Source organism: Penicillium expansum, assembly GCF_000769745.1.
Source record: "Penicillium expansum strain MD-8 chromosome Unknown contig261, whole genome shotgun sequence".
Lineage (NCBI taxonomy): Eukaryota > Fungi > Ascomycota > Eurotiomycetes > Eurotiales > Aspergillaceae > Penicillium > Penicillium expansum.
In genome coordinates, this window is record NW_015971315.1 from 118,630 (window position 1) to 144,380 (window position 25,751).

The 25,751-nt window shown below is 46.7% G+C and overlaps 7 protein-coding genes across 7 annotated transcripts; 4 read left to right on the forward strand and 3 right to left on the reverse strand.

The window, feature by feature from the left end:
• Positions 1-315: 315 nt before the first annotated feature.
• Positions 316-3,788, forward strand: PEX2_076060 (uncharacterized protein; the record flags this gene model as incomplete). Its single annotated transcript, XM_016744876.1, has 2 exons — positions 316-591; positions 642-3,788. The coding sequence occupies 2 exons, from the start codon at positions 316-318 to the stop codon at positions 3,786-3,788; spliced, it is 3,423 nt and encodes a 1,140-aa protein (XP_016598359.1).
• A 2,674-nt stretch (positions 3,789-6,462) lies between these two features.
• On the forward strand, positions 6,463-7,974 carry PEX2_076070 (uncharacterized protein; the record flags this gene model as incomplete). The annotated part of the gene is made up of 2 exons (XM_016744877.1): positions 6,463-6,879; positions 6,961-7,974. 2 exons carry the CDS (start codon positions 6,463-6,465, stop codon positions 7,972-7,974), a joined length of 1,431 nt encoding a protein of 476 aa, XP_016598360.1.
• Positions 7,975-10,125: 2,151 nt separating this feature from the next.
• PEX2_076080 (uncharacterized protein) lies at positions 10,126-11,527 on the forward strand (the record flags this gene model as incomplete). Its single annotated transcript, XM_016744878.1, has 2 exons — positions 10,126-10,649; positions 10,846-11,527. The coding sequence occupies 2 exons, from the start codon at positions 10,126-10,128 to the stop codon at positions 11,525-11,527; spliced, it is 1,206 nt and encodes a 401-aa protein (XP_016598361.1).
• Positions 11,528-12,922: 1,395 nt separating this feature from the next.
• On the reverse strand, positions 12,923-14,192 carry PEX2_076090 (zinc-dependent alcohol dehydrogenase; the record flags this gene model as incomplete). Its single annotated transcript, XM_016744879.1, has 4 exons — positions 12,923-13,695; positions 13,759-13,915; positions 13,967-14,015; positions 14,068-14,192. 4 exons carry the CDS (start codon positions 14,190-14,192, stop codon positions 12,923-12,925), a joined length of 1,104 nt encoding a protein of 367 aa, XP_016598362.1.
• A 5,204-nt stretch (positions 14,193-19,396) lies between these two features.
• On the forward strand, positions 19,397-20,432 carry PEX2_076100 (Amino acid/polyamine transporter I; the record flags this gene model as incomplete). The annotated part of the gene is made up of 4 exons (XM_016744880.1): positions 19,397-19,612; positions 19,674-19,783; positions 20,010-20,131; positions 20,194-20,432. The coding sequence occupies 4 exons, from the start codon at positions 19,397-19,399 to the stop codon at positions 20,430-20,432; spliced, it is 687 nt and encodes a 228-aa protein (XP_016598363.1).
• A 1,810-nt stretch (positions 20,433-22,242) lies between these two features.
• Positions 22,243-23,196, reverse strand: PEX2_076110 (Short-chain dehydrogenase/reductase SDR; the record flags this gene model as incomplete). The annotated part of the gene is made up of 3 exons (XM_016744881.1): positions 22,243-22,786; positions 22,839-23,075; positions 23,135-23,196. The coding sequence occupies 3 exons, from the start codon at positions 23,194-23,196 to the stop codon at positions 22,243-22,245; spliced, it is 843 nt and encodes a 280-aa protein (XP_016598364.1).
• A 1,303-nt stretch (positions 23,197-24,499) lies between these two features.
• Positions 24,500-25,291, reverse strand: PEX2_076120 (2-deoxyribose-5-phosphate aldolase; the record flags this gene model as incomplete). The annotated part of the gene is made up of 1 exon (XM_016744882.1): positions 24,500-25,291. One exon carries the CDS (start codon positions 25,289-25,291, stop codon positions 24,500-24,502), a length of 792 nt encoding a protein of 263 aa, XP_016598365.1.
• Positions 25,292-25,751: the final 460 nt, after the last annotated feature.

Sequence of the window (25,751 nt, forward strand, 5' to 3'; positions counted from 1 at the left end):
TACAGAGGAATAATGAACACAAAGGATGAAACACCATGTATGGAATTTTCTCGGCTTGTAATCCTAAGGCTTGGATCAAACCCTGGACTCATATCTCCCAGCAGATATATGTACTTATATATATATATATGTGTGAGGTCCAACAGGGTAGTGTTGGGAAGTTGCACTGGGTGTCTCGTGGGGGGTGAACCGTGCTGACCCAACAACACAGCCCTGGAGCCTGGAGGAATCCTTCGACACTTGAAAAAAAAAAACTAGACGTTTATAAGATTCTTATGTCTTTTTAAGGTGTTCAAAGCTCCGATTCACCCTACCATGTACGGACAGTCGAACCGTCACGATCCTCCCTCACAGCCAGAATGGCGACTTCCTACGCGTCTCCCCTCGCAACCGTCGCAGCCGTCGCAGCCAGGGCCTCCCCCTCCTCCGCCTCCTCCACGTCCCCCGGTTGCTCAATATTCACCGGCTGCTCCATATTCACCGGCTACCTATGGACCGATTTCAAATCCACAGAGGCTGCCATCACCGAGTGGTGCGGATACAACCACGTGGGGAGTACGGTTCAACCAGAACTCCGGTCCCCCGTTGCCAGTAAGTCCGACGTTGAGGTGTCAAAATGTAAATAACTAAAAGTCGCATAGCCTCGACCTCCAAGTACCAATGAGCAACGATATGCCTATGCGCAGCCTCAGTCGCATACATCTGTCGCAACTTCTTTTCACGGGACCCAAACCCCTCAGCCCCCACCTCCGTATACACAAACACCACCACCTCCACCTCCACCACCCGGTGTTCCACAACTGCCCCCAAAGATCCCCCAAGGCATCCAGCATGTACCAACCCTACCAAATGATCAGACGGGGCGAGTCTCACTGCTCTTTCAGGGCGCAGGGCCGGCTGCGATGACTGGATCTTATGAATTCCGCCCTGCGCCTATCCTCAATACAAATACTACATCTATCAGCGCATCCGCTCTGGGTCTTGGAACACCCTCGGATTGGGAGCATCTTGGCCCAACCCCTGGGAATTTCGATGATGCAGCATGGTTCCCACCTCGCAGGACACCCCCTCTGCATCACGAAGGGTTTCAACCACCATCAAGCCTTCCGGGCGATACTCCCAACGTGTTCGTGGGAAGCGAGTCTGATATGGTCGCTCGTCCGAGGACAGATACAAATGAAACGCTTTCAACTACTATCTCTGGGGCAACACAGTCGGGACGGGGTAGCTCAAATTCGCCCGTCAGTCCATGCACAACACATGGAATCCCAACACCGCCTCTACTGGCCCGCGCGGACACCACCAACTCCACATTGTCTGGGGTTGGACGTTCAGAAACCATCGATAATGTAATAGATGCATGGGTCCGCCCATTATCGCCTGCGCATAAACCACTTCAGCCAGAACAGCAGGGCCACCCAGGCGCATTCTATCAAAATAGCCCAGTAGAGCGCTCACAGTCAGCGCAAACCAGCTCATCGTACTTCGACCATTTACAATCGAACTCGAATAGTTCTGCACGAATCGCTGAAGAACCCAGAAGAGCGGCTACCCCAAAAAAACAAGATCCCTTCGAGGATCTGGACCCCTGGTCCAAATCATCGTTGGAGAGATATGTCGCCATGCTACGCAAGGAGGCAGTGGCTGACTCGGATGAAGAACGCTATAAGATCTTTACAGCCTTTATGGCCAAAGAGACCAAGCTCCGGGAGATTCTCTATAATATTGAGCATGAGCCTGAAAGTAAACCGCTGACTCCGCGAGCTCCTGATCCTGCTCCTCCCCAGCCGCTATCTATTTCTAACAAAAGCGAACCGCCTGTTGAGTCAGGACTGATACCCGTTGCATCAGAAGAAATCCCGCCTCCTTCGGCGGCAACAGCAACAGAGGATGAAGATTTCGATGATGTTCGCAGTGAGTATAGTTCAGGTGGTCGGCCTCTGCTTGTTAAGCAAGCGCAACGGGTCTCGCAGTTTGTTCCTAGTTTATCTACTCCGCCCTCAGGCGCAGAGTCGAGTCTCCCAAGACCCTTATCGACCATGTTGGTAGATACGCAGAAGCAAGTCTTAGAGCCCCTGGCTACGAACCCTCCACGACCCATATACACGCCATTCCAGTATACAGAGGGTCCTCAGCGAGGCTCGGATAACCTGACATTCGCTCGCCCGGCCTACCAAGCCTATTCTGATCTACGGCAAGCTGCTGTCAGCGGGCGAGTCATGTCAAACGCACCGGCACCTACATCTCGACTGAGGTCAAACACTGCGCTTGCTTCTCCAGCTCAGAACGAAACAGACGAGACCTTCCTGGGTCTAATCCGTCACAAGAGCGTCGCTTATTCTAAACCGGCCGAGCGAAACTCTCCACCACTTCCATTGCTGCCAGAAGCTCTTCGTCAAGGCCGGCCGACGGGCCTCGTGGAAGAATTACGCACCATAGTATGGACACCCCTGGACAAACGTTCGGAAAGCTCCTGGCACATCACGACGCGAGAGGAACTCGAAAAATTCCCTGATGATTTATCATACATCGGACGAACCGTTGATCAATGGGAAGAAACAGCGCGAGCCAGACGGCAAAAGCTGGAAGATGAGCGTGTGGCTCGTCAGGAAGAATCCGAGCAGCACATCGATGAACTTTTCAATGGGAAAGAGATCGGGTATGCAGACATCAATACCTTGGAAGAAGACTTTCGGCAAACCGAAGCTCGGATCCAATTAGAGGAGGAACGACACGAAGTAGATGATTTCATGACGCATGTCTCCAACCCCTTAGATGAGGGCCTGAAAAATGAAATCTCGGCGCTTCGCAAGTCCTACGACTCTGCTCTCAATCAACTCGACCGTGATCAACAGGGCAAGGGCTCACCAGGCGAGCGAGGCAGCCCATCCGTGACCATGAAGATGGTCAACGATATTCACAACAAGCTTGAGATTCGATTCCAGAAACGTCTTGAGATGGCCCTTGACTGTGAGCGACGACGGAAGAGGGCTGAGCGGCGACCACTTGTGGTCATGGGTGATATAGCCGGTCTGCAAAAAGTGGATGGAGAATTTGACCAGATGGAACGGCGAAATATTTTGGAAGCCTGCAAGGATCGTGATGACCGAGCCAACCGACTCATGGATTCCTTCGACGATGCAATCTTGAATGGGCTAGGTATAAATCAGACCCTCCTGGACGAGGTTGCCTCGAAAGCAGCCCGGCTAGATACCGCCACCCTCCGAGCCTCCGGTCTACCGGATTCTGAAATTGAGCAGATTCTCAAATCTGCGGCAACTTTTGCGGCGTCCCTCCGAGCCGATTCCGAGGCTATCATCCGCAGCGCTGGGGTTGCAGATATGGCTCTAAACGATGCCGACTATGGAGTCTCTGTCGCCGAGGCACGATATGCCGACTCGGATCCGGATATTTTCCATCGGCTGGGGAATGAGAAGAAAAAAGAGGATGAGAAAATTCAGGATGAACAGAATTCAAAGTTGCAGAGTATTCAGAAGGGGCCTTTGCAGATTGAAGCCACAATTCAGCGCCTTGTACTTGGCTTGCATAACGACCCACAAGCCGCTGCCCCTATCTCTCCAGTTCAAGGCTCTTCCCCAGCGAGTCTATCTGGTGAAGGGCCTTTGCCTCTACCTCCAAGTCTTCGCCCTTCGACTACTAGCCCGGGTCCATCTCCCAGCCCAGCGCCCGTAAGCCAAAGCACGGATGAAGACTTGGAACATAAACAGAGGCTCCGCAGAGCGCTAGAGGCAGCCAAGCAGCGCAACGCTGCTAGGGCCCATCATTGACCGGGTTAGAAGCGAGCCGAGTGGAACATCCATGAAGTGACGAATTGCGACGAATTTTCTTGCGTTTCAATAATATACCCTTTTGTCTTTTCTCCTGTCCAGTCTTTCACATGCTTGTGTTTCTTCTATCCCGTATTTTCAAAGTTGATACCCACTTTATGCAATCTATTAGTTAATTGAGACTAGGGTAAATTGCCTATTTTGATCATTTTGTCTCGCACACTTAGTTTACAGCCAATCCTTACTATGTGGACCCCTGGTCCTCTCTGATTTCTTCACAGTATGGAGTACGTTAGGTTTATAAATTATTCAAAACAAGATTATATGAATATCAAGATTATATGCCTAGTTCAATTCAACAACACAAAATTTGACGGAGTCTTTTTCCCCATGTTACACGAAGATTCTCTTGTCTTAGCATTCTCACCCTGTCTTGTTGGCTATAAATATCAGGACCATATCATGCTGTGTTGACTACCTCCAGAACTCGCAGTATGACTTTGGTGATAGACCTAATGGTTGCCTTGTGCCCCGCTCCAAGAAGGCCCTTGAGACTCCGATGCATTTTTGAGGGCACCATGCTGACTTTGCTTGCTCCTCCCTTCGCGCCACTGTGGCTGCGTCACGGACAGGGGCCAAATTCAGTCAAGTGATTCAACGTGCAGGAAGGAGGAAAATAAAAGCGCACAGACGATATCTTCGAACCCTCAAGAACGAAGCTCAATGAAGTTAGCCATAACCTACGCCCTGTGTGAACTGGTCGCAGTGCAGAGCAAAGCACATTTTTTAGGCGCCGAGGGATGGCGATTGGCAGGCGATAGCCAAGCCAGTGAGCTAAACGCCAATTGCTGCCGATCGACGGTGTTGCGCAGTCAAAAGTGCCTTGTCTCAAGGTGCTCCAGTGCTTGGGCCGCATCAAATTGCAAGGATAAAGAATTACCTCTAAACCCAATACCCAACATGGCGGGTCTTCCTGTGCCGCACAGCTCCCTGTGCGCCGCGCTCGGATTCGCTGCGCCCTCACACTATACGAAGTACAATGTATATCAATCACCGGACAACTTGCGGCCGAGAGAACGCCGCAGACAACATAGTCTCCTGCGCAGGGCTTTTAGACCACTTGACATGTCCTCTGGTTCGTTTACTCTTCGGTGATCCACTCTCCAATGATTGATGATTACTCTGCGCGATATGCAAGGCAGACCCCTGCTATCACCAACGCATCTTTGGTGACCCTGGAGACATCATATGGTGCCGGAGGAATCAAGACATTGTGGCGTATACAGCTCCTTATTCTCAGCTGCGCTCGCCGTGGGGATTGGAGCATCGGAATTCCCATCGGGTTCTCTCCATGTCTGCCAAGAAGCCAGTCGCCATCCTCGCTCCTCGCTTGGAATGGTCCATCACATTCATCCACATTGATGAACAGGAATTTTACTGCGCTTTCTTTGTTTTGTTTTTTTTAGGCATGGGTTTCGCGTGGACTGGCTGTGTGGCACCTGGACAAAAAAGAGCCTCGGATCCCCGACCTATCCGAGAGCCATGGCATCATAGTAATTCTCCACTACGGAAAGTACCAGGGTGCAATGATGCCCAAGAGAGAACTTATCCGAATGGTGGGTCTGGATCATGATGTGCTGGAGCTTTGAAACAATTTCCAATTTGCTTTCGGTTGCTCGGGCGGCAATCGCAGCTTGTGCCTATACGTTGTAAGGTACAGGTGGGTTTTATCTTGTACTGTACTGGGAGGGGAGTACAGTACTTCCCGTTATCTCCCCAGCTTCCGCGGCGTCGTCCATGCGCTTTTTCCATGCGTCAGGGCCAATATCGAGCTCGCCAACGGCGTCTACACATGCAAATATGTAATGCAAGCTTTGCATTGGCCAACTGTAGAATCAGCCACCTTGCGACTCTCGGGGATCTACATACAGCATACCAAGATTTTAACTTTCTGTCGATTCTAGTTGCATTCTTTCCAGGTGCATGCATTGCTCTCAGACAAAAACAGCGCAGCATCTTTACGAGATATGGTCCTAAGTCCCCGGAGACTGCCGTAGCCATCCTCGGGGCAACAATCTATTCCCGGTTGCCTACCACTAAGCCCCAGATCTTTCCACAAGATCCCCCATTAGCGGATGTCTGTGCGCTGCACGATGATGCTGATCCCATGAGATGGTGCTAGGTAGGATTAAACGGCGCAGCCTTGTTGAGACATCACCCCTTCCATTCTCTCCTGCGGCACCCTCCAATTGAGCCTCCAAATTTCCCCTCTTTGCGACCTGAGCACTCACCTTTCACTAAGCGCTGTTGGGGTGGGAAAAAAAAACCCTTGCAAATGCAAAGACCGATTCCCCCACCCTGAAAGTTGATACAATTATTTTGCGCAGGTGAAGTGAGGACAAAAGCATGAAATGCATAGTGTCTCTTCAATGGCCCCTGATTATTTAAAGCGGGCGCCAGGGAAGCCCGTTCCATGGTTCAGTGTACCCGCTTCCGTCCATGGGTCGGGAGAACTCTGTGAGTCTACGAAAGTCCACCGTGTGGGAAAATACGTCTGTTCTTCGCATTCTGTAGCCCCTCTTTGATTTCCTTAAGGGAAGCTTGTCTTCTCCCTTTTCTTTTCGTCATGTCCGCTCCAACAGGGCAATTTCACAGGCTGTCTATTGGTCGAAACATGCCAGATACAGTCCTGCCTGCTAGAGCGGCCCGCGCGGGGCGGTCGGACACTTCCAACGACGACAGTGATCCTGGAGACGATAGATCTTCAGAGGAGAGCTCCAGCGATGAAGAGGAGGAGGACGAGGATGAAGATGAAGAAAGCAGCGATGAAGAACAGTCCGAATCCAATAGCTCCTCCGTCCTTGCAACGTCCGGCATTACCTATGACCTCAGCCAACTAGATTCTGAGTCTGAAGCCAGAGCCGTTGTGGGCTTGACCGGCCATTTTGATGTTGTCAACTGTCGCTCTACTCCCGCTGGGTATGACTTTCAGCTGTCGGATCGGCCACAAGTGCACATTGGCGCGGATTCGTCTACCTGCACTTGCGCGGCCTTCCAGGATCAACCGGACGGGGCGTGCCAGCACATCTTTGTGAGTATGCCTTTTAGGGAAGAAAGCTTGTGAAAGCTGAAGGGTTTGAACTTCCATTACTAACCCTCATCCCCTGAACAGTGGCTCGTTGACCAACTGCACGGCTGCTTCCTCCCCGCGCCTCGGTCGACGGAGGTGACACTAACTCCAGACGGACGTCCGGAGCGCCTCCCCCGCATTGAGGACCTCCTAAAGGGTAATCTGATGTCAGTCGCAACGCAGCTCAAATGGCAGTGCCTACGAGAGGAGGAGGATGGGATGACGCGGACAGAGAAGGTCCGGGACATCTTCTCTGCGTTCAGCAACCGGACTCTTCCAGAAGACACCCGCCGGGACTTGACAGAGACAACCGAGCAAGCACGAACGGCAGAGCAGTGCGTGGTCCAGGGAGATTTCGAAGCGACGATGTTCCGGCTTGCAGTTCACGACGACGGGGTTTTCAACAGCCTCTGCAAGGCGATGCCCGCAGGCGCGTGTGCGGCCATCTACTTCGACAAAGTACAAGAGCAGTCACGCCGACTCCTCAACGACTTCGACCGATACTGCGCAACCGGCGAGTTGCCCGCGAACCCCGTGAGCCCAGACCTGGGCGTAGAGATCAACGACGTCGTAACACAGCTCCAGCGGTCTGTATCCCGGATTGAAGTCAACATCGCAGCGCGCGCTCCGCACGGCTCGGAAGGCGCCGCCGAAGCCCTCGTATCTCTCCTGGAGTCGGTTGTGGCTCGCAATAATGATCCCCTCGAAGGCAATCCCCTGGGTCGGCAGTCCTTCCACGGCGAAGACGAGGACCAGCGCAATCTATACCACTTGCTCATCGGGTCGGTCGAAACAGACTCCGAAACAGACGCGCGGCACTTTGTCCTTCACGCGCTTGATGCCCTGCCGCCGGTGGACCTCCACCAATGCGCCAACCGGCTGCGTGACATTCTCCGCAAGATCGAAGTCAACCGTGCCCCGAAGCCGTATCTTCTCCATCTTGGATCATTGATCCGTACTGCTGAATCTGCTGCTGCCGCTGCTATGGGATCGGGACAAAAGCGACCGGCGGCTGGGAATGGCAATTCCGGGGGATACAGTAAACGAACCCGTTGAATTGTTCTCGATCTTTTTTACACATATATTTGTTATCTTGTTCTGGGAGGTCATCTGTTCATTCATTGCAATACCCCGCTGCATCGTGTCTTTACGTTTCATCAGCGACGAATCGCTCCAGTTCTATTTTGCTTCTCAGTCATGTCATGTCATTCGTTTACTATATCCGACCATAAGAACTGTTACTACTCCGTATTGCCATAGTCTATTTTCACATACAATCACACTATCACAGGCAGCACAAACAAAGTTTTCAAATCCACTGGAACCAACAATATCTATGACACGTAAAAAGCAGAATACGAGTCCCATGAGGACATGTCGTCATTCCCAAACCCAGTACTGCGGCCATGGGACCCCGCGTCCATGGTCCGGCCTCGTGATCCGGGTGTCACCGCTCCCACCCACCTGGACAGAGGGATGAGCTAGCCCGATTTATGAAGCTGAACCATGGAACGAGTGTGGGTCGACCACACTTTGAAAATGTCTCGTCGATTTTCGATTTTCTCGTTCTTGGGCGCCTAACAAGTACACGAATCAGCAATAACAAAAATATAATGCCGAAATCAAGATCAGGCATCATCCATGGACATACAATTCCAAATGTAGATCTTGAGATCCAGATCTGTCCGATCGCTTCGCACATCCGATGATCTATGTATCTACTTAACGTTTTTGAGTATGTACGGATGTAACTACGTGGACCACACCGCATCCCAATTTCAAATTTCAAATCTGCCCCTCAATCCACGCCCAATGCACAAGTTAAGTTCGATAACGCACACCAATAACACGCCGCGAAGATACGGTGTCCTAATCCTACGATCGGGCATACACTACAACATACATACATTGTATACATTGTATACATTTACTGTGTTAACTAGATTGTGGGAGTTATTAGGCCATAGAATTCCATGTGCACTCAAAAGTGGATAATTTTCATGCCACGTTTTTGACAGGATTGATGCCGAGGTGTGTGACTAGGATTGTTCAAATCCAAGCCGAGTTTAGACCGTAAAAGTCAATTTGGGCCGTGCGCACGGCTACGTCCTTGGATCCTTTAGGGGCTAGTTTGCTTAGTGCTGTTTAGCTTATGGGCGGGCTTGTCATGGTGTAGGTGGATACCTGTTATAGGGGTGCTGTATGTCTTGATAATGATGCCGTGTGCAAGGATCTACCTATGTAGTGTTAAAGGTAAGAGAGTAAAGGCATAAGGGCGCGATAGGTGTATGTCGGCCATGAGAAGGAACTATATTCTTCGGGTTCTACCAGCAGCAACTGGCAAGTTATTATGTTACTGGGTCTGTGGTTGAATGTCGGCTTAACCGAAAATGTTGATAGAAGCCGAGATTTACATTGGTAAAGCTTGCTAGCTCAAACTATGTAGGTAGTCCATGTCCATGGGTAGAAAAGAGCCCTAAAGCCTTACAAGATATAGTCATCAGGCTCTAAAATTGGGATTTCTGAGTGGACGATGGTAACAGCCTTTCTTTTTTTTTTTCTTTGGATAAAGCAGCAGCTAAATGAAATTCTGACTTGAGATATACCAATAACATTGATTCATCTAATCATCTAACCAAATCACAACCAGGGCGCGGTTTCCTGCGCCAGCAAGACATGGAGGCCCTTCGTTAGCCTCAAATTTATCACATGTTTTACATGGAAAGGTTGTTTTGCGCATTTCACATCTTGTTCACCACACATATTCTACGTTTTGCGGCTCATTCTTCTCACCTTTCTACTTACAGCACGAATAACGGGGGGTAACATCTATAAAGACGTCGTAATGTTATCCAAATAAAACTTCATTTATATCACCTGAACGCAAATGGGTCAGATTATTGAACTATGTAGTCAAGGGGAAAGGCCACATAAATGGCTGACTATTCTTTTTATGCATCCTATATTAAGGAATTGTCCGGAGGAGAAACCCTTGGAAAGAGCGGCGAGCTTTACCAGATTTGTGCATGTTCATCCCAGATATCAAACTTAAAGTTACGTATGTATTGATCACCTGTGACACTTATTCCAAATTTTCGGCAATTAACTCATAATTATATCATCACTCTAGTTCAGTGCACTCAGCTACAAATTCACCACAAAAGGCTAACCCGCCATCAACAAGAAAATATTCAGGCAAGATTGAAGATGCGGCAAGATCTAGAAGAACGTCCCGAGAAAGTCACTCGCAGCAACTGGAAATCATGGAAGAATGCGATCGAGAAACACGCCAGAAAAGAAGGAGTCTGGAAGTACTGCAACCCCGATGCCCCAGGTGAATACTACGCCGAGATCCATGAGCCCGAAAAACCACACATTTCCACAGCCCGACCCGAAGTAAAATCCATCGTTGAACTTGGAGAGGATGACTTCATCGAACTATCCTCGATCGTGGACCAATACTGGAAGCAGATGCGCGGATACGAAAATATTCAAACAAAACTGCAGGTCATCCTTGAACTTATAGAAGACCACGTCGATGATGAACACTTCGATCTCATTAAACATGCAAAGACGCCGCTGGAGCAGATGACAGTTCTATCTGATAAGTTCAAGAAATTTCGTCTAGAGGATCTGCAGCCAAGATGGGAGCGTATACAAGAACTAGCTAATAAGCCGGATTCACAAGAGCTATTCAAACTATGGAATGCGCTCTTCACAGATTGCGATGGGTATGTTTCTAGTTCCGCTCGAAGGCGGGATGCCTTTTGGGATTGTGTTGAAACAGCGGGAGATCTATCAAGAAACCAGTTGCCTCTCACTTCCCAGCACTGGATTCAAACCGCTGACCATGTTGAGTTGAAAGTCTGTGAGTATGACCGCGCTCAACCTCGTTTATCAGCAAGGCGGGACTCTATCACTTCTCAGCACTGGATTGAAAAATCCGAACTTTTTCAGCCGAGGGATGGGGATTATTGCGCTCAGCTTCGTTCACCGGCTAGACGGGAGTCTGTCACTTCCCAGGACTGGGTTAAGACTCCCGGAGATTCTGAGTCAAGAAACTATGGAAATTATTGCGTTCAACCTCGTTCGCCCACTAGACGGGAGCCGGAGTCTACCACTTCCCTGGGCTGGATTAAAACCCCTGAGTGTTCTGAATCGAGGAACTATGGGGATTGCTGTGCTCAACCTCGTACGCCGACTAGACGGGAGTCTTATCACTTCCCTGCAATGCACCGAAGCCCTCGATCATTCTAAGTCGAGCAACTCTGAGGATGATTATACTGAGTTTCGTTCACCAGCTAGACGAGAGCCAGAGTCTACCACCTCTCTAAACTTTATTGAAACCCGCAACGATTCTGAATTGAGGAACTATAGTGATAGCTGCGCTCAACTTCGTTCACGGGCTAAACGGGGTCCTATCGCTTCTCAGTACCGCGTTGGCTACTACGAGCCGGTGGTGTCAACTGAGCACACGTCTCTGAGCCCGAGGTCCAGCTCTATAACAGGTCAGAGTGATCAATGTGAAGAAGTCTCTGGGGACAATCTAGAGATAACGGGTCTTCTACAACGATTGGGACTCCTGGAGACGAAAGAAAGCGAAAATTGACTGCGATGATCTATATGAATGGTGTATAAGACTTGCTATGGTTTATTTGATGTAGGTGACTTTAATATTTTGAGATGGAAGTTCGTGTGTTCTCGCTTTGGATAGGAGATCAGCTCTTGGGAGTTTAGATGGCTTTTTGCGCGTGCTTTTTGCTATCATTGCTTGATGGGGCCATTGAATCATTTGATAGCCTAGTTATTTACCACAAGTTAGCCTGCGACAAAATCAAAATCATTACCAATACCTTATTTCTATTTGATTTTCAAATTTCCAGGTGAGACCGTTGAATACTAGTAGTCGCTGGATGGGCTATGTTTTGAAGTAAGAACAAATCAATTGAGCGTTTCTAATTAATCTGCTCTTTTCTCCAATCAACTCCTCGGCCACTGCCTTTCATCTTCATCCGTATTCATTTTTCTTTGATCCATTCTCTCAATCAGAGAAAGTCCAGTATCATTCCCAACAAGGTTTTGTCCATAGCCCACCATGATCTATTCATCCGACACTCTACGTAACCCTCATTTTCCGTGGAGTGTGATCAGTCGTAAGAAAGTAATTCTAGCAGTGGATCCTGGGGTGGTGTTTCCTGGAGGTACGCTTTCATGACTATAAAAGTAGATTGTGTTCGACAAATCAAACCATATTATCAAAACGCCGAAAGCACTCTCCGCTCACACCCGCATGATTTCTTCACAAGAGATGCGAGAGAAGAAATAATCTGCTATTGTCTACGGGCAGATTGAGGCTAGCAGAATAGCCTATGGAAACCTGACAACAAGTCATCCGCGTCAACATTTCCCATTTTGCACAAAAAAGCGATATCTGAAAAGACATCAGAGTGATATCTTCCCTATAATGTCCCTTATGCCATCTTAAGCCAGATAGATTGGATTATTCATAGCCGGCTACTCTTGTTTGGGGTTCATTCTTTTGTACCCTGTATAACCCAAGTTTGCCATATGCTTGGAAAATAGGCTTTGGTTTATGATACCATTTAGTGCTGACAATTACAATAACAGCGGCCGGCTGGCCCAATGGCAAGGCGCTTGACTACGAATCAAGAGATTGCAGGTTCGATCCCTGCGTCGGTCACTTCTTTTTTTTTGTTCGTTTTTGTATTCCGGCAATGGGGAGAGCACACCTCTCTTTTACCGTTTCTTTTCTTTTCTTTTTTTGGATGTGAATAATTCTTGCCAAATATATACTATACTATTTTCAGTATTTGTAATAAGAATAATCGCGAATTGTTATAATAACCGAATGTGACGGTAACCGAAGGAGATATATATATTCTGGCCATAACGTCGCATCATTTGGTCATATTGACGAAATAAGTAAATTATTTATAGCTGCGAATAAGATAAAGTTAGATTAAATGTTCTACCTACACAGTGTTCATCCTGAAAGGTCCAACACAACCCGACCCTGCAACTTCCCTTCCTCGATTTCCTTGAACACCCCAGTCAAAGCATCCATCTTCTCAGTCCGATAATGCACTTTAATAACACCCCTGGCAGCAAACTCCAAAGTTTCAATAGCTTCCTTCCTACTCCCAACTGCCGACCCCGTAATAGTCCATTGCTTGAGAATCATCGCAGACGGGAACGCCGTCGCAATGGCCTGCGGGTCATTTTCTGGAATGCCCACACAGACCAACGTGCCACTGAAACGCAGCAACGGCAGCGCCTGCGCATACGCCGCATTCACAGCAGTACAAACAATCGCTGCGTGAGCTCCCAGTCCATCCGCCAGCGAATGAACATGCTTCGTCAGCGCGGCGCCATTATCATCTCTCGGGAACTGTGTGATGTCCACGAAATGCTCCGCCCCGGACTCCTTCACTAGTCCCTCTTTACTGCCGTGGTCGATGCCGATTACGCGTAGGCCCATTCCCCGGCTTGCAAGCTGCACTGCGAGGTGGCCTAAGCCGCCGCCGGCGCCGGAGATTATCACCCATTGCCCAGGCCGCGCGTTGCTACGCTTCAGTGCGGAGTATACGGTTACGCCAGCGCAGAGGAGTGGTGCTGCGGCGGCGGAGTCGAGACCGTCTGGGATCGGGGTTACGTAGTTGGCGGGTCCTAGTGTGTATTGCTGGAATGTTCCCGGAGTGTAGTAGCCGGAGATTTTCTGGTTGAAGCACAGTCCGTCGGCGCTGGCCTGGCATGGCTCTGAATGGGCGCTATGTTAGGCTCAGGGTCTTGGTTGTTGAAGAGAGTAAATTGTATACGTACGGCAGTGCCCACATGCGCTAGAAACCCATTTGACACCCACTCGATCCCCGATCTTCAGGTTCGAGGATTCGGTGTCTGCACCGAGCTTGACTACCCTACCGACACCTTCGTGGCCGCCCACCTGGCCCGGCTGAGTGGGATGTGGGAACCCGCTCCACTGGGAATTATTAGCCAGTGCCCGAGATAGAGAAAAAAGATGCGCGCATACCCCGTTGGTCATGATACTAAAGTCCGAGTGACACACACCCGAATGTGTTCTATCATTGTCAGTACCATTCTATGTAGTATTAAAATCGCGACAAGAGGTACAAATTAATCAGAACCTCGCCGGTACCAGGCTCTGGAACATCTAATTCAACAACCTTTGTCGAAACCGTCCCAGGCTGGTCGTAGATGACTGCCTTCTGCTTTCCGGGGATTTCAGGAGCGGCCATAGCGACTGATAGCTGACGGTAGGATGGATCGAAGGAGGTCGGACAATGAAATCAATCTTAATTGGATTTTTAGCGGAGAGATGCTTGTAGAGCAAACACACACTTGATCGAATGCTGGAATATTTCTTAAGTAGATCATCCCATCTCGCGCCAAGTCGTAAAAGAGGAGAACTAGATCAAATTTGAGGGGGTTCCGGGGTCGAATTGCGGGGTTGAGGCCTTCGGATTGACATATCATTTGCACACATTGGATAATGCAGCTTGTACCCGGATTCACGCCGTGCATGCCGAGGAAGCTGGCTATTCAGTCATAAATCATTATAATGTGTTTCTTTGTGTCCGGATGAGTTGAGGCGGAGTCGTGGAATGACCTCGGTTTCATTAAGCTGCATCCATCTATTCTTATTTGCTTCTATCGCTAAGATGAACACTGGAGTTAGAAGAGTATATTGTAGAGAAACCTCGGGAGATGGAAGATATGCAACTAGATTTCTATCACTACTGACGACACATAAGATTACCTCGCCACTCGGAAACTGACTGGAAAGCATTAAAAATCGGTATCCAGAAGCCTTTGAGATAGAGATTTTGGCTTCGAATAGAGCGAGAGTGAGGCCTCTGCCAACAAGTACAACAAAGAAGGTTCTAAAAGAAAGCATCTTTCAGTATTTCTAACATTTCGCTAGGCCGTCCTCCAATACATTAATAAGTCCTATGCCAACTTTATTGATCAGCAGATATAATCACTCAATGGTGCTGCTGCCGCATAGGGAATTTAGAATGTAAGATAAAATTCTAAATATGCAACAGTTACCACCATAAAGCCCCCGACAATACACAGTATTTTAGTGACTATATGAAGCTGACATCAGGGCAAACCGACATAAAGGATGTCCTAAAGGGAACAGATTATCTACAAAAGGGAGATTTTAGAGGAGTGAAACTTTGAAATCCTATAGTACTATTCCTACAGTATTACTGTAAGCAACTAGTAAACTTACAAAATAAAAACTCACCTAACAACCTGACAACCCGACAAACTCTCTGGAACGGGATAGGTACCACTCCGTCATGGCGAAGGATATCAAAGCTGCAGAAAGCAATGGCTGGAGGTGGTGAGAAGGGGAGTTGATGCCTAGAAGGAATCAGGGGGCAATCCGCGTCGCTCAGTCTCGTGCGTTTGGCCAACTAGGTCAAAAAGGGCACTACCAAGATCCACCAAGAATGCATCTCTTTAGCTCTTCAGCTGTCACTACAGAATTCATTTCTCTAGAGTGTAATTATAGGGCCACGTTCTAATTACTTGGTGGAAAAAGAAGCTAGCTAGTAGTGTCTACTTATACATCGGAGAACCCCAAGGTACTCTCGTGGATGATCATATACATTCTATATAATATAAATTATATACATATTTAGCAGTAAGTACTGGATTTTAGGTCGCGGTCGCAATTTTCCCAGGGCATCTGGACCTTGATAATATGGCAGAAATAATTTTGACAGGAAGATAATTTTGGAGCTTTTAAATTTGTTTCTACGCTCTTAATACAAGGTTACAGTCAATTTGAATGTTTTTGCAGTACATAATCTCTTAGAATAATAACTTTTCATCACAACAGGCCTAGTAGCGCAGTGGTTAACGCGTCGCACTGTAAGTTACTCAACAAAAAGAGCAAATCACAAGAACATCAATACTAACATTCCAACTAGTGTAATGCGGAGATTCCCGTGTTCAAATCACGGCTGGGCCTTCCTTTCTTTTTTTGTTCTTTTTTTTTTTGTTTTTTTTTTTTGTAATCCTTCCCGCCCTAACCTGAAGGTCTCTGAAGTTGAAAAAAATTAATTAGACATTGCCTAGTGGTGTATATTTTTATCTTGTGAGTACATATAGTGACTGCTTTCATCACTGTAGTGAACCGGGTAATGTTGCTCGGGATGTGGGTTTGACGTGTTACGGCCCCGGGGGTAACCAACTGTCAATATTGCGCATCTGGCGCATCTGTACTCCGTACAACACACACATAGACCTTTGGCGACCGGGGTGTCGCCGCCAAGAAAGTCGTAGGAGAAATGGCCTGCTTCCTTTATCCCGGGCTGCATCCTTACTATTAGAATTGCCAGTATTAACTGTTAACTAATATTATATTTGTTTGTTACTCTTAGATGTCACATGCTCGCCATCCCATGGTATTACTGACTATATAGTCAGTATCCTTTCCTAATTTGTACGTAACTCACAATCTACACATTGTGCCTCATCATCTACTATCGTAGACACCAACAATATTATCGGGGCCTGAGTGCTTGTTTGGTTTTATTTTCTTATGTCTTTGACACTCATAGATTGAGTATACAATTTACAGGGTAGAATTGTTCAGGATATTACAGGCACGTTTGATATGTTCTATTGAATCTTTAATAATGCAGCCGCAAGTCATATGTCTTTCCATAACCACGTCTTTATGTGATCAAGATCTATAATCTGAAGTATTTGAAAGAAGCTAATGCCACAGGATATACATAGAAAAGTCGCCTGCACGAAGTATGCTTTTTTACCGCCTTCACATAAATCTAAAAACACTACCTAAAAAGACATCACAAGATTGCAAACGCGGCTGATTTAAAACAGCAAAAAGAGAAAAACATACAACAGTGAGGATTCGCTGGTGGTCACCCACCCAACTACTAACTCACCGGCGTGTGGCTTAAGTACGGCTGAGCGGACGGGAAGCCCTGTTTTCCACACCCTATGGTCGTATGTATTAGTCTTATGGTGGGTAAGCATCATATAGCATGAAAGGGTAGGCTGTAGATTGTGAAAAACAGTGTGATTATCGCGCGGCTAGGGAGTGAGAAGGGGGAGTGTGCTAGCGATAGGGTGAGAATCGGGAATAGAATCACCCAAGTTGCACAGCCACTGTGTTGACCCCTTTAGTTGAACAACTGCAGAATCAGAATATCATTAGATCGTACCTATGGCCGACAACGACATCACCAAGGTGGATTCCTTATTTTTCCGAGGGAACCCCGCCTGCGACTCCAACCATAAGAACAAATCGAATTCTGGGGAAAGTGCTTTTCATGTCGCGGGCAACTTCGAAGGCATCTAATGGTCCGTTCAATCCAACTGGCGGACAATTGGTGATCACATTGTGAAGCCCGACCCTCCCAAGAACACATTAGTTTTTATCCCCTGCACTCCGAATGAGACTCGTAGCATCGTGCCTCTCCCAGAATTGCTACGGCTGCCCAGTACTATTCTTTCAGAGCACAAATCCAGCCAATCATGGATTCGGCGGTTGTGAGAGGAGCATTGACAGGCCTCATTGGGGTGGCTGCAGTTGCCATGTTTGGGTGGAAAGTCTGAAGGTAGTAAAAAGAGCTTAAACTTGTATATTGAGCGAGTTCTTACGACAGGTGCAACGATTATCAATGTGAAATTTCGCACCTACTTCGGGCAATGTAGCTGAACAGTAGTTTGAGAGCACCAATTTCGGATATGGAGATGAGGGCTAGGCGATAAGTTGAAATGGAACGCGAAAGGATCGTTGAATTAGTAGCGTTTATGGGCCATTTAAGCAATTTTATAGTTCATCTTTTTTATGAGCGGGTGTATTATTGTGACCCTACTTCCAATGTATGCTCTAGGTGAAAAGAAATAAACGAGAGAAAGCTTCGGCCACGTTAGAGCGAAAGACTCTTACTCAGTCCTTTTTGAACTAAATGCTGAGATGAAATCTCACTGCCTTTACCTTTCAATGTGTATATATACTTGTATAACAATAAATTGGCCTAATAATCCCATTGTTATATAAGTTGATTTATCACTAAGCTGGTGTCTTACCCTTTTCAATAAGACCTAGTCTTGCAACGCATTAGAATCAATTGCCAACTTATTAAGCTCCCGGGTTGGTGTTGCTCCCTCTTGCCCGTATCCAACACATGTACCCCAAAATTCGAGAACACCAAAACAAGGCAGCTTGATAAGCTGATCGAGGACCGCACTCTCGGTTTTCGCTCTCTGGATTGATGAAATTCATTTTCTCTGTCCCAAATGTCACTTAAATGCCGTAAAATCAACAAATTCTCACTTGTAGCATACATACCATCCCTCGTCCTTTTCTCTGTACTGAATGGCAAGGAAACTTGGCTTGTTCCACGGTTTCCGTACAAAGATTCGTTGTCTTGGTAGCTTTTTCCAGATGAGAATTCTTCTGAGGCGAGTGATGTATCAGGTTTCCTTATCCACTTGGTCCCAGGTGGTTGCGGAATCTGGAGATTCCCACAGAGAAGTGGAGAAATAAAATTCATGATGTTCAGCAGAGAAAAGATCACTTTCTGGGGAGAGGAACAGGGATGTCTCGAACCTCTGTTTTTTAACCTGGCTCATTTTCAGCATGAAGATATAGAAATTATATACCTACGCCAAGAACTTTTGTACATAGGCTTTCCCCAAATATCCTCCTTTTGAAGTTCCCCTTGTTGCCAAACAAGGAGACGGGAGAGTATCGAATCGATATTAGATCGTGCATATCATTCCAAAAGGAGTAAATGTAATTGTCTGTATTAACTTGTTATACACTAGGCCTAGATCCTTACTGGTGTGGTATTATGAAAGTCAGCTGTACGATGATTGTGTAATGCCAGGGGTAGAATTTCGGGGTAGGTCCGAGTTGCTATAATTACCTATTAAGATGAGCCTTCATCTCAGTTATCCGGATCCGCTTTACCCACCCCAGCCAACTCAGCTGGAACTAAGGTTCTGTTGGCCGAACTGCCCAATATGGTAAAACTCTAAGCCTATTTCTTCATCAAACCTAGTCCTCGACGAAACTAGCAGTATCCCCAACTGTCTCATCTCCACTTCTCCTCATACGGAACCCCCTCCCCGCCCTTGATAACGAGGTAGATTGTGGAGGCAAGCGAATGAAGCTTTTATTATCAGGCCTAGAGCTGAACAAACCAACAGATTTCAAAATTCCTTATCTGGGCTAAGACAATGCGGGGTTGGCCAATTAAGCAAGGGATCGCGGGCCGGTATCGCAATTTTAGTATGTTTGTCAGTCTCTTAGCCCTGCATATAATTTATCATGATAGTTGGGGGCCTCATTTAAGAGAAAAACAAAAAGTCGGCCTCTTGCTTTTCAAACTATTAGAATACTCTGCAAACCCAGAGCTCGAATACCTCTATCAAAACGCAATCCATCATGTCTCAAACAGAAACCAAGCTCACAAAAGATGAACCAATACAAAGTGACAGCCAAAGCATCCAGCTAGGTGTACAGAGCGACATCTTGAAATTTGATGATGACGATGCAGTCCTTCGAGCTAATGGTCATGATGCCATAATGCCTCGTCAATTCAACTGGGTATCTGCACTAGGACTTGGATTCTCAATTACCAACTCGTGGGTTGGCTATTTGGTAAAGCATGAAATCTGACACTGCAAGAGGCATATACTAACACGATGCCTGGTTTTAACAGAGCTGCTTTGGTCAGAACCTCACATACGGTGGAGCCCAGACTTGCATATTCAGCTTGATTGTCGCTTTCTTTGCCCAGGGAATCGTCACTGTTGGACTGGGTGAACTAGGGTCTGCTTTTCCGGTGCGTTTGTCATGAATCAAAGAAAAACGGCAGAAACCTCTAACCAGCAATTAGTCTAGCGGATGACAATACCATTTCTGTTACATCTTGAGCCCTCCACGCACGAAGAAATATAGCGCTTATATTGTTGGATGGCTTTCAATATTTGCCTGGTGGATTGTTACGTTTGTGAAAGGAGCCCTTTAACACTGTATCTGACTAAAAATCCCTCAGTTGCTCAGGAATCTCCCTTTCAGCCCTCGTGATCAATGGTATCGTGAACTTTTGGAATCCGAGTTATGTCGCAAATCAGTGGCAAACATACTTGACTTATGTCGGGGTGTCTTTTGTTAGCTGTATGTGGCTCAAAGAAGCTCAGAATCCCCTTTAAGCCCCTCGGGGAACTGACGTCTTTTAGTACTTCCGGTGTTTTTTGCTTCCAAAGTTGCCATTATGACCCAAATCACACTTTTTCTCAGTCTAGCGGGATACCTGATATTCTTTATTGTGTCCATCGCGATGCATACGGAGCAGCAGCCGGGCTCTTTCTTGGTACAGTCTGGATTGGGCAACAGCGGCTGGAATGATGGAACAGCCTGGATGCTGTCCATTAGCAATGCCATGTATGCCTTTGGAGGTACGGACGGTGGTGAGTAACTCCTTTCCCAGAATAGATACTGTCAAGAAAGATTTGTGAACTCATAGATACAGTCATTCATATTTGCGAGGAGATACAAAAGCCAGCAAGACGTGTGCCGCAAGTCATGATAATGACCCTTGTCATCGGGCTAGTCACAAGCTTGTCTTTGTTCATTGTCCTAATGTTCTTCATGGTCGACCTTGAGGCAGTACGGACGGCACCCCTGCCTAGCCTTGAGCTGGTTTATCAAGTGTAATTAATATAACTTCCGTTTCAAGTGAGGGTTACTGATAATTTGTGACACAGAACCGGCAGTCGAAAGGTCACCCTAGGATTATTTATCCTTTTACTTGTGGTCTATACTAGTGAGTCAGCCCAGATCTATAGACTAGGGAATATCAGACTGACAAAGAGATAGTGAGCTTACCTTCACAATGGGTAAGTTCTGGTAGGATTGCTTGGGCTTTTGCTCGCGATGTGAGTGTCGATATACTGATTATGCGTGATCATGGTATGATGGAGACTAACTATAAGTTCAAGAACGGAATGCCATTCTCGAAATACTTTTCTCAGGTTCATCCGCAACTGAATTTTCCAGTCCGTACGACATTGGCTGCCTTTATTTTCACCTGCCTATATGGGCTTCTTTATCTTGCTTCAACGACCGCTTTCAACTCAATCGTCACTTCGGCTGTTTTATTCCTGAATATTACCTACACGGTGCCCCAAGGCATTTTACTATACCGCGGTCGACAGTCCCTTCCTAAGCGATATTTGGACTGTGGTCGTGTGGGATATTTTTGTAATGTTTTTTCAGTTGTATGGATTATTCTTCTTGGAGTGTTGATCTGCATGCCGCCGAATCTTCCTGTTACCCTGGAATCCATGAACTACACCCCTGTTATCTTGGTGGGTGTATTTGTTATCATTAACTTTTTCTGGCTATTTACGGGGAGATGGCACTTTGAAGGACCACATATTGATATGGATCTTCTCAATTCTCAAATGTGAAGCTGAGATGAGGTAATTGCTTATTTTGAGTCTTCCATTGAGAAGGAGGGGGGCGATGGATATAGTGTAGCTTCCGGCTTCCATTTTCTTTTTCAATATTGAATGAATGTTGTGCCTATCCAAATTTCGGCTTGTGTCCCTCCTTAGCTTGCTTGGACTTGACAGTTTGTCTTCTCTTTGTCCCTTCTTTCTCTTTTGCTGTAACAGATCATCATTAATAAACATTGTTGTTTTGTATCTATTAAACCCTTCTATATAGTAAATCGCCAAATAGGAGTATTTATCAGTTCAACAACTAGAGTGTTGGTGGTTTTTGCTCTTGGTATCATACTGGCATAGTACTATATAATAGTACTAAAATTGGCTTAGTCCCGTAGCACCTCGTAGAATCATATTTTAGCACTAAAATTGCCTAGGTGCTTTAGCATTTACCAAGGCCTAGACTAGGTTGGGTTTTGGGCCGAGACTTTCGACCCAAAATGGGTCGTGCAGAAGCTTACTTATGAGCCTATCTGCCGGTGTTGCTATGGCTTCTACATTAGCCCGGCCTGAGCTAACCTTCTGCTTTATCTAGTATTCCGATCTCCACGGTGATATGATGTTCTGGCTAAGCACCCTGTACAATCCATGTATTCTAGATTTCTGATAGTATCCTTAAATAATTGCGGATTGCAAACTCCCACTAAGACGACAGGAGGTATGAGTGCTAGCGCAACTGGCTTGCAGGGCACCACGTACTATAAAAATGCTTCTGGTCTTTCCTCTCTCATGCATCCAGGGTGAGACTATTTCTTCTCTAGCTCAAGGCCCTGTAGCTCAGAAGAGACACAAGCCTCCATTAGCCGATAAAACGGATCCAGTAGTCCATCTAGCATCGTCTGAGCATAGGAATGCAACCAGAGGGGCAACGTCATCCACTTCACCAACTCGAGCGGCAGCTGGGGTTGAATTGATCAGTGGCTCCATCTCTCGCAAAAATTTCTCATCACTCTGGAACCATTGATCTTCGCAAAATTTCCTTGTTAGAAGAGCGATATAAAAGGCTTTGCAGGAGCGCTTACCAGTAGCAATAGGGCCTGGATTGATACAATTGACGGTCACGCCATACTTCTGGCCAAGCTCTTTTGCCCAAACGCGACAGAATGATTCGTTCGCGGCCTTCGTCGCTGCATAAACAGTTTGCTGTGGAACAGCCATTCGAGCAGCAGCCGAAGAGATCAATACAATTCTACCACCACTGCCCATATGTGGCAGCGATGCCTGTGTCAGGAAGAGAGGTCCCCGTACATTGCAATCGAAGTGCTGATTGTAAAATTCCAAGGTGATGTCTTCAATATCGGCTTCGAGACCTTGTGCCGCACTGTATCATAGTGGTCAGCAGGCGGCATCGCTCCATGGAAAGAATGATTAACTTATGAACCAAAATATCGATTTTGTTGTTTGGACTCAATGCCACAGCAGCTTCGATCAATTTGGGAATGTCCTCCATGGTACTGACGGATGCTTGGCAAACGGATGCTTTCGAGCCAACGGCCTGAATATCGGCAGCAACCTGCTCTGCCTTTGACTTGCTCCCTTCGGAAACATAGTTTACCACAACATTAGCACCTCGTTTACCAAGAAGGACTGCAATCCCTGCCCCGATACCACTGTTACATTATTGATTAGACCTGCAGAGCATCAACTATATTTTCAGCCAAGAACGAACCGGGAGGAGCCAGTGACTAGAGCAGTCTTTCCAGTAAGATCAATGCCACTAAAATCAGACATCTTCACTAGTTTTAGAGGATAGAATAATGATAGAAGGGCCGAGATGTAATAAATTCGCTGAAAAGTGATTGGGTTTTCATGGGGCGGGGGAGATCTAAATACCCATAACTCATACTATGTCCTGATATTATATCATGGGATGGAGCATATCAAATCTACTAGGAGCCAATCCAATCCTTTTCTCCGTAAGGAATGGATGACGAAATCTATTACCATTAGCTGGTGCCAAATGGAGCCAGCTTCTGCGTAGTGTTAAGAAGAAAACGGAAGAACTGGCAGACATACCCAATCAAGATTAGCTCAACTGAAAATCTGCTCTATTGGCTGATAGGTGACGATATATCGGAAGAAGGTTGGGATAAGGAAAGCAGTGGCCCGAACTGCCTATTTAGGACGTTCCGCCTTGTAATACCCCACCTGGAATAAATGCTGGGGTTGAGCGAGGTTGCACTTGACTTCGTTGCTTTTATCTCCCTGTTCTTTGACTCGGATGCATAAAGAATCAAATCGCAAAATAGAGAGCAGCCTGTAGACTCTTATCTCTCCGTATATCCGACTTTGGGATTCTTAACTACTATATGTGGCTGGAAAGGTAAGCGACTCCGCTGTCCTTCGCAAAAAAAGGGTCTATTAAAGTAAAAAAAAAACATCCACCCTGTTAGAAATACATTAATTATGTGGCGCGAGCGCAATGTCCTACCCATAATCAATCCCATAGACTCCATCACTTCGCAGCACTCCGATACTCATCTCCATTCGTAGTTGTTGATGTCTACGATGGTAGACGATGGTGTACAATATGTAAATTGTTGTAGAGTTACTGTACAAACTAGGAAAGATGACTGACTATATAGTCAGTAACTATGGGATGGCGAGCCTGTGGCATCTGAGAGATAACAAACAGTAGTAAAAGTTCCGAGTGGTATATCCATCCCAGCCTGAACCAACCCAAGCCACTAATACAAGTTGATAGTAACATGGGCCTTTGGCTTGAGCACTAGAATCCCCCATGGGAACGACCGAATTGATCGAACATACTAAAATGCGCTATGTACCTTTTGTATGGATTTGCTTTTTCAAAGATACCCAATTCTCAAAATTTTCTATTTAGTAACAACTTAATATCTGGTGGGGTACGAACAGATAAAATTTGAGTTGCTAGTTGGATTTCCATTTTTGAATTTGTACTATAGGCAGAGACATACTAGAAAACCAAAAACAAGGCAGAGAAAGACATACATGAAACCATTGACTCTCCATGGTTCTTTGTCGCAGTTTTCGGGAAGGTGGCTAAGTAAAAGGCTCAATATCCACCATTTTCACCATCCTCCTTCATTGGCTTGAATTCAACTTCAACTTGATCCATACCGATCCCCCGGTTCTTTGCGTCCACCATGATGGCAACAGTGGCAGTAGCCCCAATTCGAGTCACGCCAAGACTCATAACATGAAGTAAATCATCAAGAGTCCTCACACCCCCAGCAGCTTTAATTTGGACATCAAGGCCGGAATGTTGACGCATCAGCTTGAGATGGTTCACAGTCGCTCCCTTGTAGTTGTAAGACTCATCAGCTTGCTTGACGAAGCCGTAGCCGGTTGAAGTCTTGACAAAAGCAACATTCAACTTGGTGCAGATCTTGCAGAGATGCACAATATGCTCAGGTTGGAGGTAATCGTTTTCGAAAATGACCTTGAGAATAGCACCTTGTTGCACGACTGCAGTGTTGATTTGTTCGATCTCCTGGGAGACATATTCCCAGTCACCACCCAGGACTTTGCCAATGTTGACGACCATGTCAATCTCATGGCTCCCGGCTTGAGCTGCAGCGGTGGCTTCCTGCACCTTGATTTCTGTGGTGCTATTTCCGTGTGGGAAGCCGATAACAGCGCAGATCTTGACGTCTGTACCTTGGAGTTCTTGTTTGGCTTGTGGAATATGGTAGGGCTTTATACAAGCTGTGGCGACATTGTACTCCTTGGCAATTTTGAGACCGGCGGTAATGTCCTCGTCTGTCATTGTTGGGTGGAGGAGGGAGTGGTCGATCATTTTGGCCAGTTGGGGCAGGCTTACAGCCCACGTGTTGACTTGGGCCATCGTGGTGATGATGATTTATGAAGATAGAAATTGGTAGCTGGAGAATGGATACTTCAAATGATGCGATACTCGTTGGGGTGGGAGTCGTTATTTATAAGGTTATAGTTCTATTTTCGAGTGGGCGATAGACTACTAGTAGTGTCAGATTGAATACACGGATTTTGCAGGGTATTCTACCCCTAAAGATTAAATGAAAGTGATATGGAGGATACCATACATCCATGGATGCATATTACAATTTGTCAGCATATATGTTAAAATTGTTAGTCTTGTCATTTTAGTTGACGTATTTCATGTACGGGTGGCCACCCGTGAATGGTCATACGGCCCGATTTCTGTCAGATGTGTTTAGGCAAGCAAACCTTTGACGGGCCCCGTAAAGACTGGGGTTTCTTGAAGTCTGAACTCAATACGGAGCTCGTTTATCGCAGACAAGCCTAAATCCCCACTGATCACTATC